This window comes from Salvelinus sp. IW2-2015, linkage group LG4q.1:29 (assembly GCF_002910315.2).
Source record: "Salvelinus sp. IW2-2015 linkage group LG4q.1:29, ASM291031v2, whole genome shotgun sequence".
Classification (NCBI taxonomy): domain Eukaryota; kingdom Metazoa; phylum Chordata; class Actinopteri; order Salmoniformes; family Salmonidae; genus Salvelinus; species Salvelinus sp. IW2-2015.
This window is the reverse complement of record NC_036842.1, coordinates 90256546-90268371: the sequence shown is the minus strand read 5'-3', so window position 1 is coordinate 90268371 and position 11826 is coordinate 90256546. Positions and strand designations below refer to the sequence as shown.

The 11826-nt window shown below is 44.4% G+C and overlaps 1 protein-coding gene across 2 annotated transcripts in view; it reads right to left on the bottom strand.

The window, feature by feature from the left end:
- Window positions 1-1163: 1163 nt before the first annotated feature.
- Window positions 1164-11826, bottom strand: part of hal (histidine ammonia-lyase) — a 34261-nt gene continuing 23598 nt past the window's right edge. Inside the window, exons 17-20 of one of the 2 annotated variants that reach the window (XM_023986120.2) lie at window positions 6071-6205; window positions 2317-2425; window positions 1669-1738; window positions 1164-1562 (exon numbers count right to left, since the gene is read on the bottom strand). In XM_023986120.2, the coding sequence (XP_023841888.1) occupies window positions 1431-1562; window positions 1669-1738; window positions 2317-2425; window positions 6071-6205 (446 nt within the window). In that variant the 3' untranslated portion in view covers window positions 1164-1430. Of the gene's footprint in view, window positions 1563-1668; window positions 1739-2316; window positions 2426-6070; window positions 6206-8424; window positions 9544-11826 lie in introns of those variants that run through there. The other variant, XM_070443245.1, reaches the window with a different exon arrangement.

Here is an 11826-nt window from a genome sequence, read left to right as displayed (position 1 = left end):
AATGAAATGGCTTGGCACCGCATTTTCTTGTACAGTAGGAGCATACAGGAACTTATCGATTTGTTCCTTTGCATTTCTCAGAAAATGCATTACATAGCCTCTGTGTTTGACAGTTGGCCCCTAACGTTTCTTTTGAAGTAGGCCTATATGTTCTTAGTCTGAATGCCAGTCTCTTTAGCTAACGTTTCACTCCTTATCACTTCCTTGTCAATGCCAAAGAGACTGACCTTTCAGCAATCTCAACGCGCTGGATTTACGGCGGAGTTGCTCATTGGTTGTTGTAAATAACGTGAATATTTTCCATGACAACATGTGGAGCCTCGAAAATATAATTGCAATTTATAACAAAGTCAAAAACAACCATTTAGCTGTTAGCTAGGCACGTTGTTGTATTTTGAGACTAAAGACGTTTTGTGGTTGGAATTGCAGTATGTATTTAGTTTGAGAATTTAGAAGTGAGCTAGKAAATTTTGACAGACTGGTTTTAYCAACATGTTCTGTGGAGAAAAAATGAGTTTAATTATTTACATAATCGTTGTGATAGGACGATAGCTGTGTGAGTGATCGAATCAGGATCAAATCCTCTGTTCTCATCGAGCTCATTAATGATATAACGTTTATATTTGAAGATGGCAGAAACTAAGACCCGTCCCCTGGCACATCACATGGGTACAGGGAGTGGATTAGGTAAAGAGACTGGTACCCAGGCTAGCTTGTTCTACCACCAACTCCCAAATCCACTTTAGCGAGGGCGTGGTAAAAATTCAGTTGTTGGAAATTCATTGTAGAATTTCAAAGGGAACAGTTTAATGCATATTCCACAATAATTATGATCATGTTATTAGCACTTTATTCAGTGCTAAAATGTAAAGGATGCAAAACTATTTTGCATAAACATGCAGAATACAGTGTGCACATGGAGGCCTTATGTTGTATAAATTACATTTGTTTAGAAAAATCTTCAGGTGTTGGTAAATTCCAGTAAAAACACATAAAACCACTGCCTTAGATTGACTGACTGTATTTACTGTTTAGATTATTCAGGTGGACATTGTAGTTTTAAATCACTCTACGTACATAGTAATTTCTGTGTACAATAAGTTCCCCAAATTACTATTAAATAAAGTATGTATATATGAAATAACTAAGGTAATAATAAGGCATAAAATTATTGTAGTTTATTGAAAAATAAATTCACATTGCTTTTGTGAATAAAGTTTAATACATTAAATCAAGCTTTATCTAGTTTCTGTGACGAATAAGATTACAAATCTACTGTCTAGCCTCAATCAATGTTATCCGACAACTCTTTGTTCAAAACTAGCATGGAATACATGATAATTATTGAAGCGGCTGGGGTTGCGGAAGGAAGAAAACATTTGTCTGAAAAACAGGAAGACAAAAAGTATACATTTAGACAGATGATGATTTCACTCAAGTCGGATGCGTTTCCGTGGTGATGCTGGGGGATCCAATGAGAAGGCAGTAGGAGAGATGGGGCGGGACTCAGGAAGAAGCTCCATGTTATACTTCTCAATGTATGGCTGAGCCACGTTCCACACCTGAATAACCACACAAAATACACAAACTTGGACAAAAGCGTGTGCTAAATTAACAATTTCATTTATTTAAATGAATAGAGGCTCAGAGTTATGACCCCACACTTGCCTTCTGGTCTAGAAGAAGACGATGGACCGCCTCAATGTCTGGAGACATGAACCTATCCTTGATCCAGGGCCTGAGAAGAGGGGAGGCAGAGAGGGTGAGGTGAAGAGGGGGAGGCAGAGAGGGTGAGAAGAAGAGGGGTAGGCAGAGAGGGTGAGGAGAAGAGGGGTAGGCAGAGAGGGTGAGGAGAAGAGGGGGAGGCAGAGAAGGTGAGGAGAAGAGGTAGGCAGAGAAGGTGAGGAGAAGAGGGGGAGGCAGAGAAGGGGAGCGAATCGGTAGGAGGGAGATAGGGGGAGGAGAAGAGGGGATGGCAGAGAGGGTGAGGAGAAGAGGGGTAGGCAGAGAGGGTGAGGAGAAGAGGGGGAGGCAGAGAAAGTGAGGAGAAGAAGGGGAGGCAGAGAGGGTGAGGAGAAGAGGGGTAGGCAGAGAGGGTGAGGAGAAGAGAGGTAGGCAAAAGAAGGTGAGGAGAAGAGGGGGAGGCAGAGAAGGGAAGCGAATCGGTGGGAGGCACATAATGAGGGGAAGAGGAGGCACAGAAAGAAGAGGGACATTGGATAAATATTAACCAACTTTGTCAATCATTTCAGGGGAATGAGACATGTGTTGTGTGCGTTACATTGTGTACACACTGCCCGGATCTGTTTGACTTACTTGACTACGCTGCGTACAAGGTCATAGACCTTCTCCAGTGGTGTTGTAGTACGCAGGGGGCGGAGGAACTCAATTCCCTGGCAGGCAGCTAGCAGCTCGATTGCTAGGACTGACGAGGGGGAGAGGAAGGGACAGGTTATGGACCAATTGTGGACCCTCAGAATAACACTTTATTCARATAAATAAACACATTTTTTTGATTGGAAAAGTATCATCAACAACAGTATTATACAAGTTATTATATAGGATAAAATCTAATACAATTTTTCTTGTATTTCTTAGTAATGTTCAATGCATAGAAATATACCAAAATAGAGACCAAAAAAGCCAAAAGTTCCTTTTTGACATAGAGGTAAAACGTATTTTAAATGTCCAGTGCAGTCAAAAAAAACATGATTTTCCTGTGTTGTATATATATTTCCACAGTATGAGGTTGGACTAATACTATGCAATTGTGAAAAGGATGATAATGTCCTTTTAGTGTAAGAGCTGTTTGTAAAAGATCGCCTGAAATTTCAGCCTGTTTTGGTGGGATGGAGTTTTGACCGACCTGGTGACATCACCAGTCGGTAAATTAGTTTATAGACCAATAATAGCTCGATTTCAGTTTTCCCCTCCCAATTCAGACCACTCCCAAAACCTAGCAACATTCTTGCTTGAGAAATATCTCTTTGCTAAGAAGCTATTTTTGTTTCTTTTTGACAATTTTAATTGAAAGCAATCACAGTACGGTACTTAATTGTTACRCAGAAATGATCTGATATTACATTATATTTTTAACACTGGTTGAGCTCTCTAAATGTGGMCTAGTTTTTAAAACGGCCACACTGGTAGAAATCCACTTTTATTTAGCTGAAAGACGATGGCCAGAGTTTACACATGATGTTGCACAATGATTTAAGTCAACGTGCATTTCATCTCTAGGACAAGCCAATACGTTGAAATAGAGGCAGCAACTTCCTCTGGGGGTGTCTTTTAAATATCGCTGACTTCTTGTTTTTCTGTGTTTGCTTGAACTCCACTACTGCAGTTGTCAGTATCACCGTGAAGTTACATATTACCCAGAATACCCACAGTCAGTAGAAGTAGGACATTTTCATAGTAACTGGGTAAATGTTTCGTAATTTTTCAGTATTAAGATGAAAATTCTCTTTGAATTATTCAACATGTGTATTGACCTACTAGTGTATTATGCTACTTTTACATTAGCTCCCTTAACCACAATGCAGTTTTTTTAAAGAAAATTATCCCCCCCCCCCAAAAAGTAAGAGATAAGTATCAATTAATTATAGAGCAGCATTAATATACAATAGCGGGGTTATATACAGGGTTACCGGTACAGAGTCAATGTCAATGTGCGGGGCACCCGTGTCGAGGTAATTGCGTAATATGTACATGTAGGTAGAGTTATTAAAGTGACTATGCATAGATAATAACAGAGAGTAGCAGCAGTGTAGAAGGGGGGGGCGCAATGCAAATAGTCATTTGATTAGCTGTTCAGCAGTCTTAAGGCTTGGGTGTAGAAGCTATTTAGGAGCCTCTTGGAACTAGACTTGGCGCTCGGCACCACTTGCTGTGCGTTAGCAGAAAGAACACTCTATGACTAGGGTGGCTGGAGCCTTAAACAATTTTCAGGGCCTTCCTCTGACACCGCATGGTATAGAGGTCATGGATGGCAGGAAGCTTGGCCCCGGTGATGTACTGGGCCGTATGCACTACCCTCTGTAGTGCCTTGCGGTCGCAGGCCGAGCAGTTGCCATACCAGGCAGTGATGTAACCGTCAGGATGCTCTCGATGGTGATGCTGTAAAACCTTTTGAGGATCTGAGGACCCATGCCAAATTTTTTCAGTCTCCTGAGGGGGAATAGGTTTTTGTCGTGCCCTCTTCACAACTGTCTTGGTGTGCTAGAACGATTAGTTTGTTGGTGATGTGGACACCAAGGAACTTGAAGCTCAACCTGCTCCACTACAGCCCGTCGATGAGAATGGGGGCGTGCTCGGTCCTCCTTTCCCTGTAGTCCACAATCATCTCCTTTGCTTGATCACGTTGAGGGAGAGGTTGTTGTCCTTCCACCACATGATCAGTTCTCTGACCTCTTCCCTATAGGCTGCATCATCGTTGTCGGTGATCAGGTATTCCACTGTTGTGTCATCAGCAAACTTAATGAGGTGTTGGAGTTGTACCTCATGAGTGAACAGGGAGTAAAGGAGGGGGCTGAGCACACACCCCTGAGGGCCCCGTGTTGAGGATTAGCGTAGCGGATGTGTTGTTACCTACCCTTACCACCTAGGGGCGGCACATCAGGAGGTCCAGGATCCAGTTGCAGAGGGAGTGTTTAGTCCCAGTGTCCTTAGCTTAGTGATGAGCTTTGTGGGCACTATGGTGTTGAACGCTGAGCTGTAGTCAATGAATAGCATTCTCACATAGGTGTTCCTTTTGTCCAGGTGTGAAAGGGCAGTGTGGAGTGCAATAGAGATTGCATCGTCTGTGGATCTGTTGGTGCGGTATGCAAATTTGAGTGGGTCTAGGGTTCTGGGATAATGGTGTTGATGTGAGCCATGACCAGCCTTTCAAAGCATTTCATGGCTACAGACGTCAAGTATCACCGTGAAGTTACATTTACCCAGAATACCCACAGTCAGTAGAAGTAGGACATTTTTCATAGTAACTGGGTAAATGTTCCGAATTCAGATTAAGAAAGAACAACCCTGATTACAACAGGTGTGACCTTACTGTGAAATGCTTACTTACAAGCCTTAAACCAATCATGCAGGTTTTAAGAAAATATGGCAGGTCATTTAGGCAGGTTACCTTAGTGTTCTTGGGCACAGGGTGGTCTGCTTGAAACATGTTGGTATTACAGACTCAGACAGGGAGAGATTAAAAATGTCAGTGAAGACACTTGCCAGTTGAACAGCACATGCTCAGAGTACATGTCCTGGTAATCCGTCTGGCACTGCGGCCTTGTGAATGTTGACCTGTTTGAAGGTCTTACTCACACCAGCTGCGGAGAGCGTGATCACACACAGTTGTCCGGTACAGCTGATACTCTCATGCATATTTCACTTTTACTTTCCTCGAAGCGAGCATAGAAGTTACTTAGCTCGTCTGATAGACTCGTGTCACTGGGCAGCTTGTGCCAAGCTTGTAGAGTCATACCCAAGAAGACTCCAGGATGTAATCGCTGCCGAAGGTGCTTCAACAAAGTTCAACAGAGGTGATATTTCAGGATTTTTTTAATTATTATTTTTTTAAACTATATTTTTGCTTTGTCATTATGGGGCATTGTGTATAGATTGATGAGGGGAAAACACGATTTAATTAATTTTAGAATAAGGCTGTAATGTACTAAATGTGGAAAATGTCAAGGGGTCTGAATACTTTCCCGAATGCACTGTACATCAGTATACATCATTTACTTCTGTTTGTTTGCTACTCTCTATTTACATTAAATGCTCAAAAGCAGATAACTTTGAGGTTTAGTGACCAATATAGTACACAGCTCGTGTCAGAAAAACTATTCACCAATGAATTGCGACCTTGCGCAGACAATTCCCACCCCAGGCTAGAACCAATTAAATTATTTTGTTGTTTTTGCCACTTTGTGTGTGAACCCAGCCCAAAAAATATTACTGTGTGAATTTCACAGAAAGAAATCTTGACAGGTCAAAATATTGCTTCTTTTCAACTGTAACAAATAATCAAGACGAATATCTACTGTATCAAATCCAAATCAATGGTTTAGTTTCCCACCTTGTTCCACATGTTCCACCACCCTCAGGGCTTTCCTGGCGGCCCAGCCTCCCATGGAGACGTGGTCCTCTGTGGCTGCGCTGGTGGACAGGGAGTCCACTGAAGACGGGTGGCACAGCACCTTGTTCTCTGATACTACACAAGTGAAACAGGATATAACGATTTAAAAAAAAAAATGAATTTAGGAGTAACGTTTCGGACACGTTTCAGCCATCAAGCCTTTGTAGACAATTTTAAAAACATTACAATACATTCACAACACACTGTGTGCCCTCAGGCCCCTACTCCACCACTACCACATATCTACAGTACAAAATCCATGTGTATGTGTGTGTATAGTGTGTATGTTATCTTGTGTGTGTGTATGCATGTGTCTGTGCCTATGTTTGTGTTGCTTCACAGTCCCCGCTGTTCCTTAAAACCTCTAACGAGTCACAAACCCGGATCCGGGATCCCCCCCATCAAAAAAGCTGACTAGCATAGCCTAGCCTAAAGCCACAGGGATATCATATAATAAAATGTTCATGAAATCACAAGTCCAAGACACCAAATGAAAAAGAACACATCTGTGAAATCCAGCCATCATTCTGATTATTTAAAAATTTTAACACGGGATAGGACCATATAAGCTACTTTCCTATTAGCTAACCACCATAAGCTAAACAGATTAACAACACTTATATATTTTCCCAACCATCATATTCTGTCAACAGACCCTTTCTCCTTCTGTTCTACCTCAGAGTCAAGTCTGTATCTACAAATCTCGTACCCTACAAAAACTCTAAGACTCAAATATACAAACTAGTCACTACATCTACTAAGCAAAACAACATTACATTGAGAGTAGAACAGTCTTGATATTACTATACTAATATAATAACATTCTCGTAAGCATATGTAATTTTGTTCCGACATAAGAACATAAACTGTGCCATATTTCAGGTATTAAACATAACAAATAAATAAGTAATTTTAACTAATTGACAGCAGACACTAATTCAGCAACACTCCTACACCACAAAGCCTAAACTTAGCAGACTACAGAGAGGCAAGACACGTCGCAATATAACTAACAGGCATAATTACCAATACTCCATCATACAATAACATTTATGAAAAAAAATAACTCATCAGAATTAACACGCAAAAATGAAAGACAAAGATCTTGTGAATCCAGCCAATATTTCAGATTCTTTAAGTGTTTTACAGCGAAACAACAATTTAGCATTATATTAGCTATCTACAATAGCAAACCACACAACAGCATTGATTCAAGCCACAGTAGCGATAACGAATAACCAGCAAAAAGATATTAATTTTTTCACTAACCTCTCAAACTTCTTAGATGACAGTCCTATAACATAATATTCACAATACATATATTGTTTGTTCGAAAATGTGCATATTTAGCGGCACAAATCGTGGTTATACAATGAGAAATAGTAGCCAAGCTGCCAACAAAATGTCGGGAGAAATCTTGGGAGAGGCACCTAATCTAATCAATAACTAATCATAAACTTGACTAAAAAAACAGGTTGGACAGCAAATGAAAGATACATTAGTTCTTAATGCAACCGCTGTGTTAGATTTTTAAAATTAACGTTACTACGACATACAGCGTGCGCTAAAGCGAGACCGCACGAAATTAATGGCTGAATAATAGTTTTATTTTTCAACAGAAAAACGAATTAACATCATAATAGTTCTTACTTTTTGATGAGCTTCCATCAGAATCTTGTGCAAGTGGTCCTTTGTCCAGAATCATCGTTGCTGGTTGTAGATTGCCGTCTTCAACTTAGGAATTAGCAGCAAACATTAGCCATGTGGCGAAGACGTGTCCAACTACCATAACGCAGGACAAAGAAATATCCGAAAATCGCAATATACTGATATAAACTGATATAACTCGGTTTAAAATAACTACATTATGATGTCTTTACACCTATATCGAATAAAATCAGAGCCGGATATATCTAAGGCCTATAACGAGAGCTTTCAGAATGCCATCCTGAGGTCCTCCTCTGCGCCATGACGAACGTTGAAAAGAGCGCACCCGGTTCCATGAGCCTTTATATGGCAGATCTGCCTAGCACACAATTCCAATTCTCACTGCTTACTGACATCTAGGGAATCGTATGCAGTGCATGTCGATCATAGATCACATGCAATTTAATAACTGACCTGGAACAGAGCATCGATTTCAGATTCTCACTTCCTACAGGAAGTTAGCTGCAACTTGAGTTCTGTTTTACTCACAGATATAATTCAAACGGTTTTAGAAACTAGAGAGTGTTTTCTATCCAATAGTAATAATAATATGCATATTGTACGAGCAAGAATTGAGTACGAGGCATTTAATTTGGGAACGAATTTTTACAAGTCGAAATGGAGCCCCCTACTGACAAGAAGTTGTTAAGGTGTATTTGTATCTGTTTTTTTCAATCTAATTTTACTGCTTGCGCCAGTTACTTGATGTGGAATAGAGTTCCATGTAGTCATGGCTCTATGTAGTACTGTTCGCCTCCCATAGTCTGTTCTGGACTTGGGGACTGTGAAGAGACCTCTTGTGGCATGTCTTGTAGGGTATGCATAGGTGTCCGAGCTGTGTGCCAGTAATTCAGACAGACAGCGCGGTGCATTCAACATGTCAATACCTCTCATAAATAGTAGTGATGAAGTCAATCTCTCCTCCACTTTGAGCCAGGAGAGATTGACATAAATATTATTAATATTAGCTCTCTTTTTAGGTAGTTTAGTCACATGATTTCTCAATTTGCAATACGTTTGCCAATCCGGTTGTGCAGCCAGACTTATTGTCAAATGTCTAGGTGATGCAGGTAAGGCGGAGTCAGGACACAGAGATGAGTAATAACCGTAACTTTACTCAAAAACAATATTCCACTAAGGAGACAAATAATCCAGTTCACATAAACGAGACAACTTGACATGAACAAACACGCACAAAACCAAGGGGGAAACCAGAGGGTTAAATAGGGAACAATAATTATGGAATGGAAACCAGGTGTGTACAATGAAGACAAAACAAATGGAAAATGAAACGTGGATCGGTGGCTACTAGAAAACCGGTGACGTCGACCGCCAAACGCCGCCCGAACAAGGAGAGGGACCAACTTCGGCGGAAGTCGTGACAGTACCCCCCCCCTTGATGCGCGGCTCCAGCAGCGCGCCGACACCGGCCTCGGGGATGACCCGGAGGACGAGGCGCAGGACGATCCGGGTGGAGACGGTGAAACTCCCGCAGCATAGAAAGGTCCAGAATGTCCTCCACCGGCACCCAGCATCTCTCCTCCGGACCGTACCCCTCCTACTCCACGAGGTACTGAAGGCCCCTCGCCCGACGCCTTGAGTCCATGATGGCTCGAACAGCATACGCCGGGGCCCCCTCAATGTCCAGAGGGGACGGAGGAACCTCCCGCACCTCAGATTCCTGGAGCGGACCAGCCACCACCGGCCTGAGGAGAGACACATGGAACGAGGAGTTAATACGGTAATCAGGGGGGAGCTGTAATCTATAACAAACCTCGTTCAGTCTCCTCAGGACTTTAAATGGCCCCACAAACCGCGGAGCCAGCTTCCGGCAGGGCAGGCGGAGTGGAAGGTTTCTAGGTGCCTTGCACTGGGCGCACACCGAGCAGGAGGAAACATAAACCCTCACGTCCTTAGCCAGGGTAGACCACCAGTACTTCCCACTAAGACAAAGCACTGTCCGACCGATGCCAGGATGACCAGAGGAGGGTGACGTGTGGGCCCAACAGATCAAACGGTCGCGGACAGCAGACGGAATGTACAGACGTCCAACTGGACACTGGGTGGGAGTGGGCTCTGTACGTAACGCCCGCTCAATGTCCGCGTCCACCTCCCACACCACCGGTGCCACCAGGCAAGAATCCGGAAGTATGGGAGTGGGATCCGTGGACCGCTCCTCTGTGTCATACATCCGGGAAAGTGCGTCTGCCTTAGCGTTCTGGGAACCTGGTCTGTAGGATAGGGTGAAAACAAAACGGGTGAAAAACATGGCCCACCTTGCCTGGCGAGGGTTCAGTCTCCTCGCCTACACCCTGCCCGTGCAGGTCCCTGAAAATCTGTCTACAAAGGATTGGAAGACTGATGGAGCATTCATCAACCCATATGGCATGACCAGGTACTCATAATGACCTGAGGTGGTGCTAAATGCCGTCTTCCACTCATCACCCTCTCGGATGCGCACCAGATTATAAGCGCTCCTGAGATCCAATATTGTGAAGAAGCGCGCCCCGTGCATTGACTCTATCGCACTGGCTATGAGAGGCAGCGGGTAACTGTACCTCACAGTGATCTGATTGATACCTCGATAGTCAATACACGCATGTAAACCTCCGTCCTTCTTCTTCACAAAAAAAGAAACTTGAGGAGGCAGGTGAAGTGGAAGGCTGAATGTATCCCTGCCCCAGAGATTCGGAGACATATGTTTCCATAGCCGCCGTCTCCTCCTGTGACGGAGGATACACGTGACTCCTGGGAAGTGCTGCGTCTACCAGGAGATTTATCGCACAATCCCCCCGTCGATGGGGTGGTAGTTGAGTCGCCTTCTTCTTACAGAAGGCGAGAGCCAAATCGGCATATTCAGAGGGGATGTGCACGGTGGAGACCTGGTTTGGACTTTCCACCGTAGTTGCACCTATGGAAACACCTACACACCTCCCCGAGCACTTACGTGACCATCCCTTGAGAGCCCTCTGTTGCCACGAAATAGTGGGGTCATTATAGGCCAACCAGGGTAGGCCCAGCACCATGGGAAACGCAGGAGAATCAATAAGGAAGAGATTAATTCTCTCCTCATGACCCTCCTGCGTTATCATGCATAGGGGAACGGTGGCCTCCCTAATCAGCCCTGACCCTAATGGTCGACTATCTAAGGCGTGCACAGGGAAGGGCATATCAACAGGAACAATAGGGATCCCTAAACTATGTGCAAATTAATGATCAATAAAGTTCCCAGCTGCGCCTGAATCTACTAGCGCCTTATGCTGGGAATGTGGGGAAAACTCATGAAACTCTATGAACACAAACATGTGAGCAACAGGAAGCTCTGGGTGAGTCGGGTGCCTACTCACCTGGGATGATCCAACAGTGCCCTGCCTGCTACCTCGACTCCTGGGGAACCTCCCCAGCCACTGGACCAGCCAGTGTGCCCTCTGCGGCCACAGGTGGTGCAGGGAATGCCCCCCCCCCCGGTCCCCTCAGAGCAGCACCTCCTAGCTTCATAGGTGTTGGATCGGAGGTGCTGGCGGATGGAACGGACGGACCCCGATCCGGACGTCCGCGGGAGGCCAACAGGTTATCCAGCCGGATGGTAGGCACCAGCTGGTCAAATGTAAGGGTGGTGCTTGCAGGCTAGCTCCGACGAACGTAGACTAACCTGTAGTGGTCGAACAGGGCCCGCTCATTCCTTCCCGCGTGGCGGCCAGAGTTCGGAAGCCCAGTGCAAAGTCTTGTGTGCTCCTCATCCCTGTCTAAGATGAAACAAGCGTTTCCCCGCCGCTCTCCCTTCAGGTGGATGATCGAAAACCGCCGGAAGCTCATAGTTGTCCAACGCCGCTCCTTCCCTTCCCCAGATGGCGTTGGGCCCATTCAAGTGCTTTCCCAGACAGACAGGCGATGAGGGCGTTCACACTCTCGCGTCCCGAAGGAGCCGGGTGGACGGTCGCTAGGTAGAGCTAAAGCTGGAGTAGGACACCTGGCACCGCAGCGGCCGT